The following is a 22,492-nucleotide window of genomic DNA, read 5'->3' on the forward strand; positions in this document are numbered from 1 at the left end:
ATATCTATGGGTGAGACGCGGCCCAGAACCCTGGCCCTAGATGACACATGCCCGTGCCCTCCCTCGGGACCCCATCAGGAACTTAGTTGATGCCTACTAATGTTTTATCTGAAAGCCTGGCCTCCCATCATCATCATGGAGACTTTCCGCCATAACATACCTCCTCTTCTTTGACAGGTTAGGGGTCTGTTCCGCTCATGCCAACATTCCCCATATGTTAGGTGAACGCATGACATGCTTCCGCGGCCCCCCATGTGGTTCATCAGAGAAGAGAGCACGAGAGAGGGTTGAGCTAAACAAACACTCAAGTCCCCTCCGGCCCCATTTACGGTTTCTGTTTCAACTGTAATTCCTGGTCCTCTCCAGTGAGCAGACATCTGCGTCCTCCCCAATGAGCAGACATCTGCACAGGCTTATGGAAGGCATGATGTGTTCCCCGTCGCCTGTAAGAAAGCCAAAACGCAACCTAGACCACAAGTTCAAACTTGCTCTCCGTCAAAGCGCTTATTCCCTCCTCTCTGAAAGGCACCTCCCCACCCACGTCGAGGTCCCCACAAAATCCCAAGAGAGATCAGTGAGTTACTCTGATGTTTATTTTAATGCATCTTAGTCCACACAGTTGGTATAAAATCAGAAAAAGCAAAGCCAAAAAAAAAAAAAAAAAGGTCTGGAGTCTTAGCATCAGAAGGGCACCGTATATACATCTACAGTTGGTGGCCAGTACAAGTCATTGCCAGACAGTCCTTGGAAGCAGAGAACAGTCTAGACCCAGCTGAGCCCTGGGAATGCACAGTCCCAGGCAGGGGGGCGTCTAGAGGCTTGTCCCTATGCTCCGACCGTAAGAAGAATGTGGGAGCGATAAAGGCTGTGTTTATTATTTCTTTATTATTGTAATAACTGCAGCCTAGCTAGGTACAAAAGCAGTTATAAACCATTTATAGTACAGAGAATTATTCGGGTCTCCATTCTACTTTATGTCGTAAAATCGTTAATTGAATTTCCAGTGAGTAGTTTAGATGATTAGTGATAATAAGGAATGGTAAATACATAGCACCATTTCATAGGTTTGTTGTCACCGATTTCTCATCTCGACGTGTGACTGAGACACCCACCGTCAAGGGCAAGTATTCCAAGGCCACAAGCCATGTTTTTGCCGAGGGCTCCAGTTTGGGGGTTTTGTCCATGTGAGTGTGAGGCTTCGCACGGAAGTGTGGGCGGTGCTCGTCTCTGTGCGAGATGCACTGGGTCACCCACAATTTAAGGGCTTTTGGCCATTCGGGGTTTCTACCCATACTTTGGTTTTCTAATGAGGTGGCGTGGAAGGGAGGTATCTTCTTTCAGATAAAAGGGAAGGGGCAAGACGGAGTTATTTCATGTCCGGGCAAAACAAAAAGAACGAAAAACAGAACAAAAATACTGAGCTCGATTACACGGTTAGGACGTAAAGTTCCTTAGCTACTTCTTTAGGATTCAACACAAGGCTGATGGTCAACATAAAAAGCAACAATACTATGTACATATATGTAAAAAGTGTTATAAATAGGTTTATAAACCATAGATATTATATACATCTTCAGTCAACACTAACCCCCCCCTTCAACTGCTTTCTGTTTGGTTTGGTTTGAGTTTGGGTTTTTTGACTAGCTCTTTTTTTTTGTCTTTTCTTCTTTTTTTCTTCTGGTTTCTGGTTTCCTTCCTCCCTTCCCCTATGTATGCTCAGTGCCTCAGACCAGCTGTCTGGGCGCCTCATTCGCGTTTCCGCAAGATCACGTATATGACGCCGCTGAGCAGGGCCAGGGGGAAGGCCACCCAGGCCAGGATGTAGGCGAAGCCGTAGGAGTACTCAGAGTTGAAATGCCATTCCGGGTGCCTCACCGTGTAGATGGATGCTGCGCTCATCACGCACAGACCTGGGGAAAGAGAGGGACAAGTAGGGGGAGGGGGAGGTGACAGTGAGGGGTCCCCTGTCCACCACCCCCAGTGCGGATCCCGTAGGACCCTGGGTACCTGCTCTTGACTCACACACACTCACACACACACCCCCCAGGTCACCCAATCTTTGGCAGACAACACTGTGCAAGAAGAGTATTATCTGATTCTGGAAGGAATCCGCTGCCAGATTGAGAGGAAGGGTCTCAAAGATCTAGAAACACGGGAAGCGATCTGCTCTCTGGTTCTGATCTATGTGACCCAGACCAGCATTTCCACAGTCCCTTGTCATCTTTTCTGCCCCATCTCTGTTCCTTTAACTGTCACCAATTCCTAGTCGACAGCAAGAATTTGGGCTGCAAGATAAACCTGGCTAGCTCTTTCCAAGGAGGGTTGGGTGTAGGAGCCCCTGGAAATCCGTGAATGGCTCTACAAATGGGTGGTGGCATCATCTGAACCAGGAAATTGAAATGACACTTTGCCATTACCTGAGTCGTGCGAGGACCAGAGCACTGGGCTCCAGGCAGAACCCGGGGCCCCTTAGCAGGACTGCCATGTAACAGGTCAAGTGTGGGCATCGCTTAGGCATACAAAGGAATGGAGAGAGAGGAAAAAGAAGAGGAGGAGGAAGGACAGGATATGAGTGGGAAGCAGAGGGAGGAGGAAACTATCATTGCACTTGGTCCCTTCCAACAGTTCTAGGTGCCCCCAAGGCTGGGGCTGAAGCCCAAAGAGGAGAGAAAGGTTATTGGATACACAGATAAATCCCCTGCCCACCTCTGCAGCCCTTTGGTGTGGGGAAGACAAGAAAAACCTCCACGTAGGGGTTCTTGAAGCAGGCAACTTCAAGAGTGATGGCCAATGCCCACAATGGCAGTTGGCATCCCCCTACAAGGAGGGGTCCAGTGATGTCAGCACCCCAGCCCGGAGCTGCACAAAGCCCGCTCTGTTCCCTCTGTTCCCTCCTGAAAACAGGGTCTGTGAGAGGCTCTGAGTGACTCTATTATAAATCCAGCATGCTCTGCGGGATTCCTGTGGTTCCAAAGCTCCCAATGCCCCAGACCACCTACACCTAACCTCACTGCTATTTGGGCTGCCATTCTGCAGGACACTGCAACTTTGTTTGAACAAAGTGCATTAAGTGGGAATACGTTACATTCACCACCCTGATAAGACTGTCCTTCTCCAAGTCAAGAGAAGAAAACTCCCACGCGGTTGGCCCCCGCTGAGAACACGCTTTATTTGCCCTGAGGCCGTGATCCCCAATTCTCTTCCCCCCTCCCCACGCCCCCATGGCTCATCTCGGCGAAGTGCAAATTCGTGTCTTTAAGAATGACTGAGGTTGGGGCGCCTGGGTGGCTCAGTCGTTAAGCGGCTGCCTTCGGCTCGGGTCATGATCCCGGGGTCCTGGGATCGAGCCCTGCATCGGGCTCCCTGCTCAGCCAGAAGCCTGCTTCTCCCTCTCCCACTCCCCCTGCTTGTGTTCCCGCTCTCGCTGTGTCTCTCTCTGTCAAATAAATAAATAAAATCTTAAAAAAAAAAAAAAGAAAGAAAGACTGAGGTTGTCTCTGGGGCGATACTAACCTACCTAATGAGGGCAGGGCTATGAGAAGAGAAATGTGACCGAGGGAACAGCGTGCAAAAAAAGGCCAGGCCGAGGCTTGGCACGCTGGGAAGGCTTCTAAATGGGCCATGCGTCTACCTGGCCACCGCATGAAAAAAGGCCACGGGGAGCTGTGTAGACCAGCCATGCCCCGATTTCACTGGCAAAGGGCGAACATTCTGTGACCAAGAGGGACAGAGGAGGCAGGATTCACAAGTATAGTGACTACGTAGATGGCCTAGTTTATATGAAACTTGCCTGAGGAGCATCTCAGAAGCCAATGAACCAGAGCTTCGCCACGATCAGCAATGAGTGGAGATACTTTACAAAGCCCGAGAGTGGATACGCGCTTTCTAATTACTGTCGTCGGGAGACTGATGTTTTAGGGAATATGTTATTACAAGGCTGCCTGGCTGTAGAGCATTATAGGTACCCTGGGATACAGCGTAGTTGATGCCACACGGCAGTCCCGAAACAGGTCCCCGTAAGTGGGTGGGAACTTGCTTCCTCACCCACCAGTAGGTGGGGGCGCAGGGATGAAGGCCCCCCATGGGGAAGGTGAGTGAGGTTGCTGCCGCACCAGCAGCCTTGTACCTTCCTTCCCCACGGACGAGCAGTCTGTGCTCTGGGAGTGACGGGGACGCCCTGGTAGGAGCCTGAGTCCGGGAGGGTAGTCAGCAGTCAGTGGCGGCCCCGGACCCCGTCCAGACAACATTCGAGAGTTTCTCCCTGTCAGGACGGCTGGATCTGCAACCAGCCCTTTAAAGCCCCCTTGAAGAGGAGGCCTCAAGCTCCCTTCACAGCAACAACAACCACAGGTGAGCGATCAGAGCCCAGAACCTTTAGAAGGGAGCAACGAAGCAAGAAATGGAGAGAAGTCTCGAAACTTCCTTATCTCCATTCTGCTTGGCTCCGAACACATGTAATGAGCCCCTAGTGTGTGCGGGCACTGTTCTGGCTACTGAGGGCACCAAGATGGATAAGACATGGCCCCTAGCTTCAGGGGGGAGTGTCATTCAGGAGCGGACATGTCCGTAGAAACTTCTGATGTGGTCTGACATGATTGCAAGAGAGGGAGATGCTCTGACAGGATGGACGGGCATGGAGTCCAAACTGGGGGGCCCAGGGAAGCCTGACGGGGCAGACGGCGCTTGACCCGAGTCTACAGGGTGTGGACAAGGTAGTCAGGAGAAGCGGGTCCTGACAAGGATCTCCCCTGACGGGGAGGCGCAGTGTGCGGGGAGGCTGGGAGCCCTGAATGGCACGCTGAGGAAGTTGTGGTGGGAAGCACACCTTCAGCAGAGGGGACACATGATCCGGGGTGTGTTTTAGAAAGATCTCTCTGGCAGCAGCATGGGAAATGGATTTAGGGGTGGCGACAAGGCAGGGGACGGGAAGGCGCCCGAGCTGGCTTTTGCATGAGGGTAGTGGTGCTCATGAGGGCAGGAGGAGAACGGAAGTGGACACAACGTCCACACAGGGATGGACTGGGTCTGGGGTGAGGGAGAGAGGGGACACCGCCCCCCCCCCCGCCCCGGCATGGTCCCCTGGTGGGCTAACATAGCTCACTGGGAAAACAGGGATGTCCGGAGAGCCGGGAGGAGCGAGCAGTCAACAGAATTGAAAGGAGTGGAGGGACTCCGCCAGTGACATCAGGGAGTTATATCAGTGACCTCCGCAGAAGCCGCTCATTCGAGAACCTGGAGCGGAAGCCAGAGGGAAGTTGGCCAGAAAGTCAACGGTGGGTACAAGGTGCCTCATGGCGTTGGTTGGAGGAGTGAGTGACTCTGACTCATTCCCCACCTGGTCCTGAGCGTCATGAGGTGGGGCAGAAAGAGGCTGGAAGTTCCCTTCCTCTGAAAGCATTGGGCTCTCTGTCTGACCTACGCAGAACCTTCTCTGTGCTGCTGGTCCAGTTTCCGATTTCAGCATCCAAGTGACCCTCACTGCCTCGAAAGCCACTCACTGCACTCCTGGATTCCGACCTGGGCTCGGCCAGTGCAACATCTGGAACGGTTCGCTGCAAGAGGGGGGTCCCTAAATGTGGCATCTGGCTGCCAACGGCCTTTGAGCCACTCAGAAGAGGGAGGGCACTGTGTTTTTTTATTCATCCCCCAAAGTCTTTCGTTCTAAAGCCCTACGTCTGTATCAGTCTGTTTCACAGAAGAAACAGAACAAACAGAAACACTCAGGAGTCTCCTTTTACCGTCTTCTCTGTTCTCGGTAATCACAATAAATAGTAACTACACATGTGACCCGCATTTGATTCTGCCAAGGGAATACAATTACCCAGTCATCCAACAAGTGGGTTATTCAGGGACTTCTACGTGGTGTGCCCGGAGCTCAGTGCTGGGTGTTAAGTAGTGAAACATAAATCCAAACACGGGGCTCTGTCTTTCAGGTCGGTATCTCTATGAATTTCTCGATGCTTTCTCATCAAGTGCAACCCAGCCCGGCAGACATAGGATCACGGTAACCACTGTCTGAGAACAGAGCGGTACCAGTTCTGAAAATAAAAAAGACTCCAAAATCCAGGGAGAGGATCAGAATAGCTCTTCTCTAAGAAGGGCGTTTAGAAGAATCTGTGGCTCACGAGTGGGATAAGTCTGTGGCAGAGAAATTCCTAGAAGACCTTACGGTGGGATTAGGGATAGTGTGATGGTTACACCAACAGTTCCCAACCCTGGATGAACATCAGAGTCACCCAGGGAGCAGCCCCACCCAAGAGCTTTCCAGGGATGAAGACTGAGCACTGGCATTTCTTTTAAAGCACCCTCTTTTTAAAAAGGTGATTAAAAAAAGATTTAATTATTTATTTGAGGGGGAGGGGCAGAAGAAGCAGGAGAGAGAATCCCAAGCAGAATCCCCACTGAGCACAGAGCCTGACACGGGGCTCGATCCCACGCCCCTGAGATCAGGACCTGAGCCGAAACCAAGAGTCAGACGCTCAACCGACTGAGCCACCCAGGTGCCCCTAAAGAGGTGATTCTGATGTACAGCTAAGATTGAAAAGCAATGAACTGGATGGAGCCTCTTGACACATCTCCAGGAAGCAGCCAACCTAAGAAGTATGTAATCAAGGGAAGACAGCTCTTCATTGTGAGACTTGTGGCTTATTATGAAAAGCAGAAGGGGATGAGGCAGCAAAGCAGGCGGACTGATAAGCACCCGCAGAGGTGTAATCTAGATCAAGCAGAGACGGCTCCTAAAGCTACAGTCAGCCCCGAGAGCCCCCCACACCTTGTACCTGCCTTTCCCACACGCTCATGTGTGTGGTCTATGAAGACCGCAGCTGGGCCCTCCAAAGGGGAGCGAGGCAAAGACAGTGCAGCCCGAAACAGCCACCTGGGAGACTCTGAAGATTTTCCAGGGGCTTCCACTTAAAATGCTTCAGTGTGGGGCACCTGGGTGGCTCAGTCGGTTAAGCGTCTGCCTTCGCCTCAGGTCATGATCCCGGGGTCCTGGGATCGAGCCCCGCAGGGAGCCCGCTTCTCCTTCTCCTCCCTGCTTGTGCTCTCTGTCTCTCTCTCTCTCAAATAAATAAATAAAATCTTTTAAAAAGATAATAAAAAATTAAAAAAATAAAATGCTTTGGTTCTTTGAAGAAGCAAGGGAATCTCTAAGGGAAGCCCCTTCCTCTTTTAGTCCTCAACTTGAGTGGCAAAACCCTACAGAGCAAGTTCAAATGCAACATTCTGGAGAGTCTGTGGTTACCAGAGGACTCACTTTCAGCTCAGGTGAACTGGAGTTCAAGTTAGGAACAGAACATTCTTTGGGCTTATAGATCACGACCACTCCTGTGGCTCGACATGGCTAATTCAAGACAACTTGTTCTTGAAATAGGGGCCGCCAGGCTGACAAACTGATAAACTGAAAACTGGATCCCATGAGAGATAAGAAGCTACATGCAAAGAGGAAGAATGAAGAACAAATCATGTGCTTTTAGATTTAGCGGGGTTTTTTTATAGCAGAATTCTAACGGGCTTGCATTGAGTTCAGAGGAGATTCAAAACAGGACGGGTTAGCAAATACATGTTGGAAAAGCAGAGTTTCTGCCTTGGATTTTGGGTTCTGTGGCGATTTTGGTGGATTCTGCATCTCTAACGATCAGGAGGTTCTTAACTAAATATTGAGTCCATGCAGAATGCATTCTGTTGTTCGTGCGTGAGCTGGGCAACCTTGGGTACTCATGACACTCTCCTGGTCTCAGTTTATTTATCAGTAAAGTAACACGCTGGGGCAGGTCAAATATAAACATTTGATGAAAGTTCTGGTTCCTAAGTCTGGATTGTTTTATCTCGAGGACACATCCATTGATGGAACAGGTATGATCATCATTTGACTTGATATCAAACTGTAAATGGTGAGCCGAAAAAGAAATCCCAGAATACATTCTAGTTTTGCGTATGAATTCCGGAAGCGGAGTGACTAATGATAACTCTGCTTCTAACATACCTAGGGATGATATCTTACTCCATAATTCGTGATTTAACAAAACTGGCAACACTCCAGTATACCAAACCTGGCTTGGTATAAAAAAAACTATGCAAGTAGCAAAGCACTATTTGGTTTTGAAATCCTCAAATGGTACATAATGAAATGAAATGCTGTGTTTGAGGATTTAATGAGAAGTAGGTGTCCAGTCTAATTCCTTCTTCCGGGAAAGGGTAACTCTCTGGCTTCTAGAAAAGGTCATCAACATTCAACCTCAGGCTGTGCCTTACAATACAGCCACGTGTAAGCCATTATATCCCCACATCCATCCATCCATCCATCCATCAAGGACATGTGGGCTGTTCTCAACCCTCCAGGGATGCTCCTGAGCACAGCGTGGTGATTCAGCACCATGGACATTCCAACAACCAACCAAGAGATAGCATAGTCCTTTGCCTACTCAGCCAGATACTAAAACATCTCACAGTACATATGGCATATATGGAGTTTGTGACTTATTAACATGGACTCTAGGAGCCACCACCCCATCTGCCTCTTACTTCTCTCTAGTGCTTGCTGACTCAGTCAACTGGTAGTCAACAGACAGAAGAAGGGTAAGTGTCAGTGAAGGAAGACATTGCTCACAATCTAGAGACAAAGTTGGAAGATGTCACCCTCTATAATAGAAGCTTCTCGGCCTCTGCATATTTTCCTGAAGATTTTCCAGGGGCTTCCACTTAAAATGCTTCAGTGTGGGGCACCTGGGTGGCTCAGTCGGTTAAGCGTATGCCTTGCATATTGTACACATGGATAACCCCGCTGGAGGAGTTGAAGGAGACCTCTCATGTATTGTCATGGCCCCATGTTTGGAAATGATGGCATATTACACAGGGGTGCCAAAATGAAGACACCTGAGGATGACAATAGTAAATCAAAGCCCACCGGAACCCTGGAGGGGGAGTAAAGGAGAGTAAGAATTCACCGTGGCTTCATCACTGTTTAGAGGGAGGAGACACAAGGTCAGCAGCACATCAGGGACCCTTTCCATGCCAAAGCAGGGATAGCTCCTTGGGGCATAACATAACGTACGGCGATACGCCCTCAAGACTGGCCTTGGTCCTACTGATACTCTTGGCATTCACCTCTGATTATGTGTCCAGATTGTAGCTTCGTTCCTGGTGACAGGTCTGGCTGGGTTAGGGACCTTCCTTCCAGAGCCCCTAAGTCTTATTTCCTATGGACCTTGTTCCATGGTGTAGTGGAGAGTTCCCAAATTCTAAGGTGTAGGTACACACACACACTCACACACACACACTTTCCAAAACCATCCAAGGTACAGACTCACAAACATCAGTCCTTCCGGGGCTATGTCCCTCTACTGACTGATCATTCCCCAGCCTTGGACAGGCACAGTCTCCACAGGAACTGGATATCATCTCCAACTTACCGGCAAGGATTTGGAAGACCCCGGTGATGTAAAACCGGCCCCCTTTGGTGAGGGTGAAGAGCTGGCAGAAGAACAGGAACAGGGACAGAATACTGAAGATGATGGACAGGATCATGGTGGCCTGGACAGACTGCAGCCATTCTGGAGGGGAGAGACACCAGGTTAGGAAAAACCCGCCAGGGCTGGGGGAGGGGCTGTGCCATGAGGAACATGGCGCCCAGCGCACCGTGACCCCTAAAACCCACAGTCCTCCAGGTGGCAGAAGCCCTCTTTTATAAGCAGAACTCACTTGTATAATTCACTTGTATAATACCTACTTAATTGTGGTCCTTTTAAGAAAGGGCTGTACGAACACCACGCCCAAGAGTTAAACTCAAGTTAAAATATATTGAACTCCTTCCCAGGCTTTTTGCCAAATGTGTTACTCCCACATAAGTACGCGTGTTAAAGAGGGCCTGAGCCCCGCCCACTGCCTTCTCTCTTCTTGCCCTCAAAGGGCTTTCAAGGGCTTGCTTATTGGAACCCCTGTATTCCAAGAATAATTTAAAACCACTGTTCAAAATATCAGCATCCCCCAAGGAGAGATAGGGATCGTGAGGATGGCTGGGAAGAACAAACAGTATTGATGCCAAAACCAATTTTGTAGTAAATTGGAAGAAAATGCTGATGGAGAAGAGCGAGCTATGAAAATCCATTTGCTCGGCCAAGGTGTATCTTGGTCAGTCTCAACCCCAGTCATGAGCCTCAGCACAGAGCGCTCTGTGCTCAGTCAAATCGCCAGGTGGGATGCTGGGATTCTACTTCCGCAGCTTCGCTGAAACCCCAGCTTGGATCAAATCCCCAAGGTGCCAACTGAAATGCGGGCAGAAAAGGGAATTCTGTAGTTCACTGTCTACTGCAAAATGTCGTCTCAGGAGGGAAGGGAGAAGAGGACACAGCGTGGGCTCAGAACTACAGAGGGAACCTAAGGTGTTCCCCCTAGGAGAGCTGCATTTGGCTTTGCCCACCTGTCACCTGCGTCCTTTCCTCCAAGTGCCAAAGAATCATTGGGGTGGGTGCTGCTCTAAACAAGGCAAAGCAACTGCAGAAGCCACAGGGCTTTATCCTCTCAGCCCAGTAACTGGGTAGTGTGCAAAAGCTTCGAGAAACGCATCGATGCTTAACACAGTACTCCAAGCTATGAAATCTGCATGACTCAATCAATCACTGAATACGATGAACGTCATTTGAGTCACAAGGAGATCACGGCAGAATTTTAAGGGCGCTGGCAGGGTTAACTGAAGAAATGTCGGAGATCCGCTAATCCAGCGCCTTTGTACTGAAAGAGACTTCCGGAGATGTTCTGATGAGCCCAACAGGCACGGCCAACTCTGGGAGGCCCTTGATTCCAGCCTAGTATTCTTTCCACTGTGACAGAACATTTGCTCCTTTTATGTTTTCAACGTCTTTGTCAATTAAGGTAAGAAAATGATGTCCCGGGTATCGAGCCATCCTGACTTCATTTTTTATATACCTCTTAATTAAATCTGTTTGTCTTTCTCCAGCCCTAGTAATTCCTCTAGGGGAGCAGTCTGCAATAAAGTTAATGTTTCCGTAATGTTATTTTTTCAAAAGTAAACCAATTATCCGGCGCTTTGGTAGGTGAGGCTGGGAACATAAAGATACATGAGACCCAGATCCAGAACGAAAACAGTGATTGAGTTTTTTGGCTGGGAAACGTTCTTCCGGGTACACCCTCCCGGGCAGAGTGGCTGGGGCAGATGACAATTCGGATTTCCTCCTCCAACTCTGAAACCTTTACCTTACTCTTTACCTCCCCTACCACTAACAACAGACCTCACATTTAGAGAAAACTCAAAATCTTTGATGCTAAATCTACAGGAATAAGAAAAATCCCTTAAGACTTAGAAATGCAACTAAAGCCTTCTTGAAACTTCCTTTACCAATAATTTAAACTTGAGTCCCAACCCCATTACAATGGAGTTATTTTGCCATAAGGTGTCAAATCAGATGAGAATTAGGGGGTCAAGGAAGTTTTTATTCAATGGGCATTTATTTGCTGAACACTTACTGTTTTGAGGCCGGCTCTCTGGTAAGCTCTGGGAATACAACGTTGAAGAACTTTTTCAACCATAAGTACAATAAATAAAATACATACATGAAGAGAGTAAATCCAACTACATCATCGATCACAATATATGTAAGTGGGTTCAAGTCACTTGTGAGAAGATGAAGAATTTCACCTTGAATTACATAATTCCCACTGATAGTCTGATACAAGAGATACACCTAAAACAAACAACAGTCAAAAATCGAAAGATTTTACTACTGGGTATTTACCCCAAAGATACAAAAGTAGGGACCCGAAAGGCTACGTGCACCCCGATGTTTATAGCAGCAATGTCCACAATAGCCAAACTGTGGAAAGAGCCAAGATGTCCATCAACAGATGAATGGATAAAGAAGATGTGGTATATATATACAATGGAATATTATGCAGCCATCAAAAGGAATAAGATCTTGCCATTTGCAACGACGTGGATGGAACTGGAGGGTATTATGCTGAGCGAAATAAGTCAAACAGAGAAAGACATGTATCATATGACCTCACTGATATGAGGAATTCTTAATCTCAGGAAACAAACTGAGGGTTGCTGGAGTGGGGGGTGGGGTGGGAGGGATGGGGTGACTGGGTGATGGACACTGGGGAGGGTATGTGTTCTGGTAAGCGCTGTGAATTGTGCAAGACTGTTGAATCTCAGACCTGTACCTCTGAAACAAATAATGCAATATATGTTAAGAAAAAAAAAAGAAGAAGAAGAATGTAGCAGGAGGGGAAGAATGAAGGGGGGGAAATCGGAGGGGGAGAAGAACCATGAGAGACGATGGACTCTGAAAAACAAACTGAGGGTTCTAGAGGGGAGGGGGGTGGGAGGATGGGTTAGCCTGGTGATGGGTATTGAGGAGGGCACGTTCTGCATGGAGCACTGGGTGTTATGCACAAACAATGAATCATGGAACACTATATCTAAAACTAATGATGTAATGTATGGGGATTAACATAACAATAAAAAATTTAAAAAAAAAATCGAAAGATTTTAAGAAGAGGTGGCAGGCAAATATTAACAAAAAAGAAAGTAAGTATAGTAATAATAGCATCAGACAACACAGAATTTAAATTGAAAAAGATGAAAGGAGCCAAAGAGGGATACTTCATAGTGAGGAAAGACCCAGTTGACCATGAAGAAATGGTAGTCGTAAACCTTTATGCCTATAAAATAACATGGCCCAGAAAAAGTATAAAGTAAAAGATAATTGGGAGAAGAAACTGACAAAGTCACAATCATAGTGAAAGGTCTTAGCATACCTCTCTCAGAATAAAAAAATCAAGTAACTAAAAAAAAATACAGTAGCAGAGAGATTATTGATAACAGGATCAACCACTTCAATTTAGTAGATATACAGAAAATTTGTGTCCATATAACAAAGACCATGAATTATTTTCAAACGTACAAGGAACAGTCTTACACACTATGTATTAGGCGACAAGTAAGTCTCAATCAATTTCAAAGGAAGCAAAAATGATACAGGCATAAATCGAGGCAAACAGAAAGTAGGAATGAAAAACAAACTGGCCAAAATAAGATTGGAAATTTAAAAATAGTATTTGGACAAAGAAATCAAGATGAGAACTAAAACTTTCTTCAGCAGAGGTTGTGATTCAGAAAGTAGTCAACGTCAAATCTATGGGCGGTGGTCCAAGCCGTACTCTCAGTGGAAAATGTATGCCCTTAGAGCATTTACTAAAAAATACAAGTATTGGCAAAGAATGAGCTAAACTTTCCACTTAAGAAGTTAGAAAAGGAATAATTAAATGAATCCAAAATGAATTGACTCATTACTGATGAGAGCAATTGTTAATAAAATTTAAAAAGGACAAAAATACAATTAATTAAAGAATCATGTTCTTTGGTGGGGGGGCTCAATAAGGCAGACAAATTTTATTAAAGCACATAAAAGAAGTACTAAAGACATAGAAACATACTATGTTTCCAGATAGAAATACTCAAAGTCTTAAAGATGCCGCTTTCCCCCAAAGTAATGTACAAATTCGATGATATCCTAAATAATATCCCAACCGGAACTTGACAAATGCTTTAAAAACTTATCTGAGGGCCACTGGGTGGCTCAGTCGCTTAAGCGTTTGCCTTCGGCTCAGGTCATGACCCCGGGGTCCTGGGATTGAGCCCTGCATCGGGGCTCCCTGCTCAGCAGGGAGTCTGCTTCTCCCTCTCCCTCTGCTCCTCCCCCTGCTCGTGCTCTCTCTCTCTCTCAAATAAATAAATAAAATCTTTAAAGAAGTAAAATAAAAAAATAAAAACTTATCTGAAAGACAATAAGCAATAATAGCCAAAAAAATTTTTGAACCAAACACAAGAAGAAAAGACAAAAATACACAAACAAAAACAATGAGTCAGAACATCACCTACCAGATATCCAAATATAGATATGCAAAGCATGTATTTATATTATAAAGTTCTAGCAGTTCAAAGAGTGTGGTATTAGCCATGAACGAAAAATAAAACAATGGCACAGAGCTAAGACTTTGGGAGCATATTTGTGAATTCAGTATATAACAAACAAAACATATAAATCAGTAGAGAAAAAATACAACAGATACCAAGTGCGGATGGCTATCCATTTGACGAAAAAATAAAAGATCTCTAGCTCACATCATTCACAAAGTTCAATTCCAGATGCATCAAAAAGCTCAGTGTAGAATTATTAAGTCATACAGACACATGATTCACAAACGAGAAATAGGAATAGCCAATAAACATCTTTAATGGTGCTCAACCTCATTAGTATCCAGGAAAATGCAAGTGAAATCCAGAAGGAATGTGATGTCAATGTTTATCTATCAAATTTGCAAAAATCAAAAAGGTTGATAATGTCAACAGAGTACATGTATGAGAGATACCGCTGAACACCGTTCAGAGGGATGATTAATATAATCATCCTTCTGTGACTGGCAATTTGGCAGAATATCTTTAAATTGTTAAATGCCAATAACTTGACTCCACAATTTAATCACTACATCGTGGATAAATACTTAAACATATCCTCAAAGAGAAATGAATAAGGATTGCTCACTATACCATCACTCCCATGAGTGGAAATAAATTAGGGTAAATCCCTACAATGGAATATTTTTGCAACAGTTAAAAAGTCACGAGTTAGAAAATGAACAACCTCTGAAAGATCTCCAAGACAACGAAAAGACTAAGGTGTCCACACAACGTGATGTCATTATGTAAATACACACCAAAAAAAACTTTATAAATACATGCAAATGTGCAAATACACGCATGAATATGCGTGTGCGTGTTCACTGGAAAAAGAGCCAAAGACGTGCCAACTGATATCCACGGTTGCCCCTCAGGAGCTGCAGCTAGATGGAGGAGAGTTTGGTCTTTGGTCGATATCTGCATCATCAGATTTATTTTTAATACGGAGAATACTTTCCTATAACATCTGAATAATTAAAACTAACTTAAAAGATCACAAGGCAAAGCAGACAGGGCAGCCCACAAGAAGGATTCCAAAGCTCAAAGAACAGTTGGAATCTGGACGGGACTGGTGTTCCACTCACCGATAGTCAAGGGACTTCTCCTGCCCTCAAACGCTATCAGATCAGAAGCTACATATGGGAAGGGCAGGGAGATAAAGAACGGAGCCTGGAGGGAGCAGACTCCATCCCAGCTCCGACAGGCTGGCGGAATTATTCAGAAGGGAGCCCACAAGGTCCTGAGGAGATTCTGAAGTGCAGAGGACATTGCTCCAGAGCCAGAATCCCTCACCTGGATTGGACTCGACCAGGAGCTTGGGGCATGGCAGGTGTTTGATCCCATATGAGGACTCGAGCCAAGCCTAAGTGCTGGGCAGCCAGGCACTCTACTCACCACAGCCCAGGGGATGGTTCTGCCACCTACTTCTGCTCACCACCGGCTTCACTTGCCACTTAGCATGTGTTCGGCCTTGAATTTCTCTCCTCTGACAGTGACATACCAACCATCTCGTAGGGCTATCGCAATGATCAAACAAGCTGATAGGAAAGCTCTGTCGGAGGATGATACGAATCACCCCATTTAAAAAGCTGATGTTGAGGACCGGAGCAAATAAGCGTTTACGGACTGTTGCAGGGTACGGTTTCTCCGGGGTAGATTTGGCTGGGTCACTCCGGTAATGATACGTGGGGACCACAGCGTTCGCGCAAGCCACATGATTAGGGCACCAACCAGAGCTCCGAAAGCATTTGCAAGTATTTGCAAATTATCTGGAAAGAGGCAGATTGTGACCATGTTCAGCTTTGCAGGTCAAGGTAGGGTCTCCGTGGCCTTTCCTTGGTCTTGGCATCTTAGCACAAAATCGGTCTTAGTCAATATGTAAATGAACGGGTGGGGCCCACTCATCCAATAACGCCTGACTTACAAAATCAGTAGAGAGACATCTGATGTAAGGGACGGAGCTCTCAATGACAAACCTGTTTTATATGGAGCAAACCTAACACGACACCAACATTCCAAGGGGCAAATTTGAGCTCCTATCCAAGCCCCAGGGCAGGGAGACACTTTCTCTCCAATTGCAAGTTTGTGATCATTCGCTGAGCCAGTAATGAGCACCCACGGTCATCCTCCAGGCCCCACTCAGTGGCTGGCCCCAGGTGGATGCCTGGGTAAATATTTGTGGAATTCCCCGTGGCAACGTTTTAATCTCCAACCTTGGTGCAGAGCATGGGAATTAAACGCCCTAAAACTCTCTGCAGGCTCGGTTTTAATGAGAGTGCCAGGTCCAGGGGCTGCTGACAGCTTTTCTGACATGGGCTGCGGCTGCCGGCAGACCCAGCTCGCCCAGCAGATAAGGGCAAGCTTGAGTTACTCAATGATCAAAGCTCGCCTCAAGGTCAGATGCTGCCGTGGCAGCTAAGCGGTGAAGGAAGGACATCTGCCCCCTCAGTTGTATTCTTAGCCCAGGCCTGCAGTCCAGTGAGCTACAGGCTCAGAGAGGATGAAGCTACTTTGAAATGAGCCAGATCATCCGAGGCCTTCCGCATCCTTCATTACCAGCGCAGAGCCACCTGCCCCTCCCGTCCCCGGCCCCGCAGGGACTCCGAGTCACTCCTAAAAGCTTTCTGACTCAATCAAGAGAACGGGTTTTCTTGGAAAGGAGAGGAAGGACAGGTGCGGGAAAGTTGGCACACATCGGGAAGGCCAGGAGAGAATAAAGCCTCGAAGAAAGAGACCATTGGAGGGGACGACCGAAAAAAAAAAAATCATAATTTAAAAAAATTAAAATTAAAAAAAAAAAGCACGGGACCAACAGGGCCTGGCTCCCCACCCTCAAACCGCCCCACCCACCTGCTATCACACACTGCCATTTTCCTTACTTCTGAGTAGGAATGTCATTCCAGGAATAGCTGACTTACCAAGAGGCCTCCATCCTCAACAATGTGGCCTTTAAAAGGCACTTACGCTTCGCCCACCAGCTGAAGCACGTGCAGGGCCCAGCGTGGGTCCCCCGCCCTGGGGGCTTCAGTTTCATCCTCATCCAGACAAAGCTGACAGCTCTGAAGGGAGGTTCAGGTCTCAGGCTGGATGCAAACCAGAGGGGGAAAGCTGCGTGTGGGCGCTCAGCCCACAGACCGTGGCCCGGAGCTCAGAGAGCCGAGGAAAGCCACATGGGAGGAAGCTCTTCCAACACATATTCGTAGAGGGCATATTAACCAGAGCAAAACCCACGGAAAGAAACTTCACGTCAAGGTGTTTCAGCTAAACCTGACAGAATCAGTCAATTAACCGCACTCCTAATTAAAAGGCTCAGTGGTAGACAGAGGAAGGAGTCTTTCAGAGTCTAACTTACATGTGTGGTTTGAAACCTACAGTCTTACTCTGCTAACTAGTCCTGGGGCTTGAAAAGGAAATATAATATATAATATAGGACGGAAGGTACCTGAAAATAGGAAGCTGCTGTGGGTTTCCTTTATTTTCCGGTTAGAAAACTCTAGTAACTAGAGGATCGGGTTAGGCTAGGCTGTGTTTCTCAAAGAATTTGCTGCGGGACCGCTCAACCCCACCGGCTGATTAAAAAACAACAAAAGCAGAGGGACTGGGTTGCATGGTCAAGTCCATTATCGTCCCTCCTTAGATGTTAATTATAATGTGCAATGAAATACTAAAGGCTAAGGGAATTCTTGCCATATAAGAAGAAGCCTTCTTAACTTTCGAATTTTTGTATTTTTCAAACTGACTCATCAGAAAACTTCTTTGTTTTGTTTTAAGAACAGACCTCTTGGAACCACCGGGTTTGGCAGGAAAAATGGCAGTTGAGGACAGAAAGGCATTGTTTAAGAGCTGTATTATCCGAGAGACTACAGGGGATGAGGGGGATGCCTGCATTATTCTCAGGATCTTTGGGTTTGAAAGGCATTCTCCATATAATAATCACCACATAATCTCCATCTCCATATAATAATCAGAAGCCCCCTCTCCTTTTAATCCTGGAAGTGTTTTCGAAAAGGCCAAGCATCACGGCGATTAAGAGCTAGAATGGAGTCCCTACCCCACCAGGCACAGTAACCCACCTTCCCTTCCCCTAGCACAACGCCCTACTCTCCCCTGCACAGCTACTGAAATTCTACCTAATTCCCAAGGCCCAGCTCAGAGGCCACCCCAACTCAGGACACTCCCCCACCATGTCACAATTATATCCTGAATATGAAGAGGCCCCAGGACATGATGTGGTAGGTGCCAAATCCAGGCCTTACCTCCATGCTCGCTCTGCTAGATAACCAAGGCACGTGCCCCAGGTTCTCAGTTTGCTAGAGGCAGGCCCGGGGCAAAAAAAAAAAAAAAAAGCAAGGACTCCTGAGGTCTACTCTACTGGGTTTTCCACCACAACACACGGGCGATACTGAGAGGTTCAATAATGTGTTTGAAATCTAATGAATTAAATGACCCTACCGCCTTTCTTTAGGTTTAGAATTCACAGAAGCTAGGGAGGGAGGAGGGAGAATGGTATGGTGAGCTAATGGGGTCCCCCCCTTCTCTGCTCATCGACCTGGCAAAGCCAAACCACCGCCCCAGCTTCTGGCGGGACAAGAAGAGGCTCATGCCCGCTCTGTCTAGAGGTAGAACATGACGTGGCTGGGACTTCCGAAGCCACTGAAGGAAGGAAGCATCACCCAGACAAGGGGAGAGTCTCGAAGACAAGACTGGGGTCTCTGAATATTTGAAGTCAGCCTAGGGACCCTTCAGAAGTTTAAACCAGGCAACCTGGTCAAACCCCAGTCTAGCACATCAGGCAGGAAGGAAGCTGTCAGAAATGAGCGGACCTAAGAGGGGACAGACTTGGGTCTAACAGAGACACCGCTTCATGACAATACCTCAAGGCACCTCTCCCATATCACTGGCCACTCTTTCCCTGTCCCTTCTGCTAACTTCTTCCCGCAACCCATTTACTCACTGGGGTATCCCAACACTCAGCTCTGGACCCTGTGCCTTTCTTCTTGCCCTCCCTCCCATCCCTTCCTCCAGCCAGCACACTCAGCCACACTGGACTCTTTCCATTACCTCCTGGAATATTCTTCCTGTGATTCTTCCCGTGACCGGTCCCCCTGGTGTCCATCCACAAGACGGGGAAGGAAGAGGCCTTCTGTAACCAGCTCCCCCAACCTTGGCGACTTTCTATGTCATCACTCTGTCTCCTTCAGAATCCTTTCCACTCTCCACACTTGAGTATTTATTGTATATTCTGGGTGTCCCCCCAAGTCACCATGAGCCCCACTAGAGCAACAACTTGGTCTTTCTTGTTCAGCTCTGTGTGGTTGGCGTGTGGATGCGCTCAATATATTTGAGGAATATAAATGAAGGGACCGTGCTGTTAGCTCTTCGAAAATGAAAGAGGCTCTCTTGAAAGGTAGTGAGTTCCCCATCACTGGTAGGATGAACATGGGATGGGCTTAGTGGAGAGGGGTCTGAAGCAAGGTGTGGCGGAAGAGAGGGATGGACTTGATGACCTCCCAGGTCCCTGCCAACATTGGGAGTCTATGTGTGTGTCCATGACGACACACTCAGGAGGCTTTGTGCCAGACATCCTTCTCTCGGGCACTGAAAACCAACACCCACAACGTCAGGCCCCATGACAGCCCATCACTGCTCCTGAAATACAAGAAACGCTTTCTTCACTCTGCTGGAATCCTGGGAATGCAATTTAAATTTCTGAAGAAGCAAAGACTGAGTTTCAAGGGCCCTGTGGTTCAGACCCAGGTTTGAACAAGCATGCAGAATTAACTCCTGGATGTTGGCATCTAATGAGAAACTTTGCAGGTTGCAACATTAGCATTCTGACACCACATCCCATCCCTTGTACCTCCCTCGCCTGGCAGGGCCTCAGCAACCCACAAGGGCCTGTAAAATCAAGAGCCGTTACTTGAGCAGAGATTGTGGGTTGGCCCAGAGAGCCACAAAGATTTTAAATTGCAAAACATGAACCCATAAATGCAGAGGGCCTCCTGTGTTCTCTAAAATCTGACCAAGAGCTGAGCCACAGACGAGGAAATGGTCTGATGCCCTTGCTGAAATGACAAGGCCACCAAACGGATAAAAAAAAGAGAGAGAGAGAGAAATCTGGAATCAAGGAAGACACGGACGACAAGTGACCACCGAGGCTCAAGCTAGGGGCTTCTGAGACTGGCAACATTTATATTTTTCTGATTTTCAATCCAAAGCATCAGTCTAATGCTGGCCACCACCTGACTGCCTTGAGTTCGTTGTTGCCATCGTTGCTTAGAATGGAAAGGAAAAGCATTGACTGCTCACTTTCTTGGCTTGAGATCCCGGCTCCAGCCCAGCTCCAGAACTCTGACCCATTGGGCTACCCACCAGGTACACACAGATAAAACAAAGAAGGGGAGAACGCCAGTGTGTATTTGGACCTAAAATGTGCAGAATATGGAGAGTTCAAAACAAAAAGCATTAGTTTGGTCAATTCAAGGCACGTTTTGCCGAACTTTCTGGGTCAGTAGATTTTAAACTCACTCATGGCGATGGCACAAGGGCTCCAAGGAGACAGGCGCCTTCAGATTTGGGGAGAAGGCTTGGTGCATCGCCCCTGCTCCCCAGATCCCAGCCGGAGCTGCTCAGATCTCATTAGTTTGAAAACCAGGGCTCTAGAAACTGGCCTCCTCTGTCTCTGGATGGATGTCTGCTGGTATGGACGCTGCCCCACGGGCCCTGCCTGCCATACCCCGAGGCTCCGCTTTCTTACTCAAAGTAGAAAGAACCGATTTGTTACCAGATACTAATTTCCTACCAGGAAATAACATTTATGGCTATTTTGAAAATTAAATGTGAAATAGGTAAATCCCCACGGGATTTTGTGTGAAAATAAAAGATCTCAATGAGGAAGATGGGCAACGTGGCAGAGGGAAAGAAAAGCAACGATGAAAGTGGTAAGAATCCCACGTCTCGGGACAATGACCTGAAATGCACATCAGTGCATTTCTACTGTGCAAGATTTCTGATGTGTTCTGTCTTATAAATGATCCGGACTGCTGCTGCAACTTGGAATAAAATGGACAGAGATGCATATAAAACACAGCAAGGCTAAATGAGACTGTAAAAAGTAGAAAAGCACCCATATGGACCAAACTGCTTACTAAGGTCTAGAAGGATCTACAGGCCGGCGTGCTATTCTACCCCTCACCCTCTGTCTTCCCACTGTCTGGCCTGCCCTCGGCCCCTCAATGCTGCCAGGCCCCTTCCTTGCCCAGAGAGCCTGTACTGGATGGCCCCTCTGCCTGGAACCTTCCCCAGATGTTCATACGGCTGACTCCTGGTCATCCTCAAGGGGTCATTCCTGCAAAAGGCTCCCTTCTCTACCCCAATCCCTCATGACACATTAGCCTGTTTTGTTCTCTTTGTAGTTCTGATGGCTGCCCCAAATTATCCATGTTTCTTGGCTGTTTATTTCACCTGTTAAAATGCAAACTCTTGCTCACTCTTGCATTCTCAGCGTCTACAATAGTACCTGGTACAGGGTAAGCACCAGCAATCCAGCAAGCTGCTGTGCACCAAAGAACAGAGGAAGGGAGAAAGGGAGAGAGGGGGGACCTTGAGATGGGAAGTTCATGATCAAGGAAGTAAGAGGAGGCTAGCATTCCAAGATGAGGGAGGGAGAAGCGATGGGAGATGAGGTTTCATGGGAACAGATCATTCAGGTAGACCCTTTGGGATTTGGTAAAGATCTCCATCTGAAGATTAAGACCAAGGAGGGGCCTCTGAAAGCCTTCAAATCCAGAGTCATAGGCCTGGCTTTGTATTTTTAAAAATATCACCCTGGATTCGATGTGAAACATGAGTTACAAAGAAACAAGCAAGGTGAGGGGTTAGGGCTCTGATAAATCCGGCAGGCATGGCGACCCACAAGGGAATGGTCAATGGCCGGGGCGGGCCATTCAAATCCTAGAAACTATCAAAGAGGTAGGTTCGGTGGAAGAGGATGCAGACTGACTAGTTCGGGGGTGCCTCTGAGACATCCCTGTGGAAATATCTAGTAGATGGCTGGATATGCAGGTCTGCAGTTCAGAAGAGAAGTCAAGGCTGGAAGAAAACCAAGATCCCAAAGACATCATGAAACAAGACTTAAATAAGACTTAATGATGGGAGATGGAGAGAAACAGAGGGAAGTCTAAGGGTTATACACTTTCCGATATGGGGCTCTGTCAGAATGGTGGGGCGGCTGATGGAGCCCAGGACAGAGGAGAGATGAAATATTTGAATAATCCTAAAATAATGGGGCTCTGCTCGGAAACTGCATAGGACCCAGCAGAGCTATGGTAAAACAGTATGAACGGGTACAGAGTGGGGGGATGGTCAAAGTCCTGGAGAGAAGTGTTTCAAGCCAGGCTTACGGAGAAGTGCTTGCTATGACATTTCTAGGAATTGAGAAGCCATGCTTCCCATGAGGCCAAATGACTACATTCTCGGCCTCCCTTGTTAACTAGGTGTGGCTGCATGACT

The 22,492-nt window shown here is 47.3% G+C and overlaps 1 protein-coding gene across 2 annotated transcripts in view; it reads right to left on the reverse strand.

The window, feature by feature from the left end:
- Positions 1-575: 575 nt before the first annotated feature.
- PMP22 (peripheral myelin protein 22) overlaps positions 576-22,492 on the reverse strand; it is a 31,130-nt gene continuing 9,213 nt past the window's right edge. For both annotated transcript variants that reach the window (XM_036103951.2, XM_036103950.2), the window contains exons 4-5: positions 9,414-9,554; positions 576-1,910 (exon numbers count right to left, since the gene is read on the reverse strand). In XM_036103951.2, coding sequence (XP_035959844.1) covers positions 1,747-1,910; positions 9,414-9,554 — 305 coding nt within the window. In that variant the 3' untranslated portion in view covers positions 576-1,746. The remainder of the gene's footprint in view (positions 1,911-9,413; positions 9,555-22,492) is intronic.

Source organism: Halichoerus grypus, chromosome 2 (genome assembly GCF_964656455.1).
Source record: "Halichoerus grypus chromosome 2, mHalGry1.hap1.1, whole genome shotgun sequence".
Classification (NCBI taxonomy): domain Eukaryota; kingdom Metazoa; phylum Chordata; class Mammalia; order Carnivora; family Phocidae; genus Halichoerus; species Halichoerus grypus.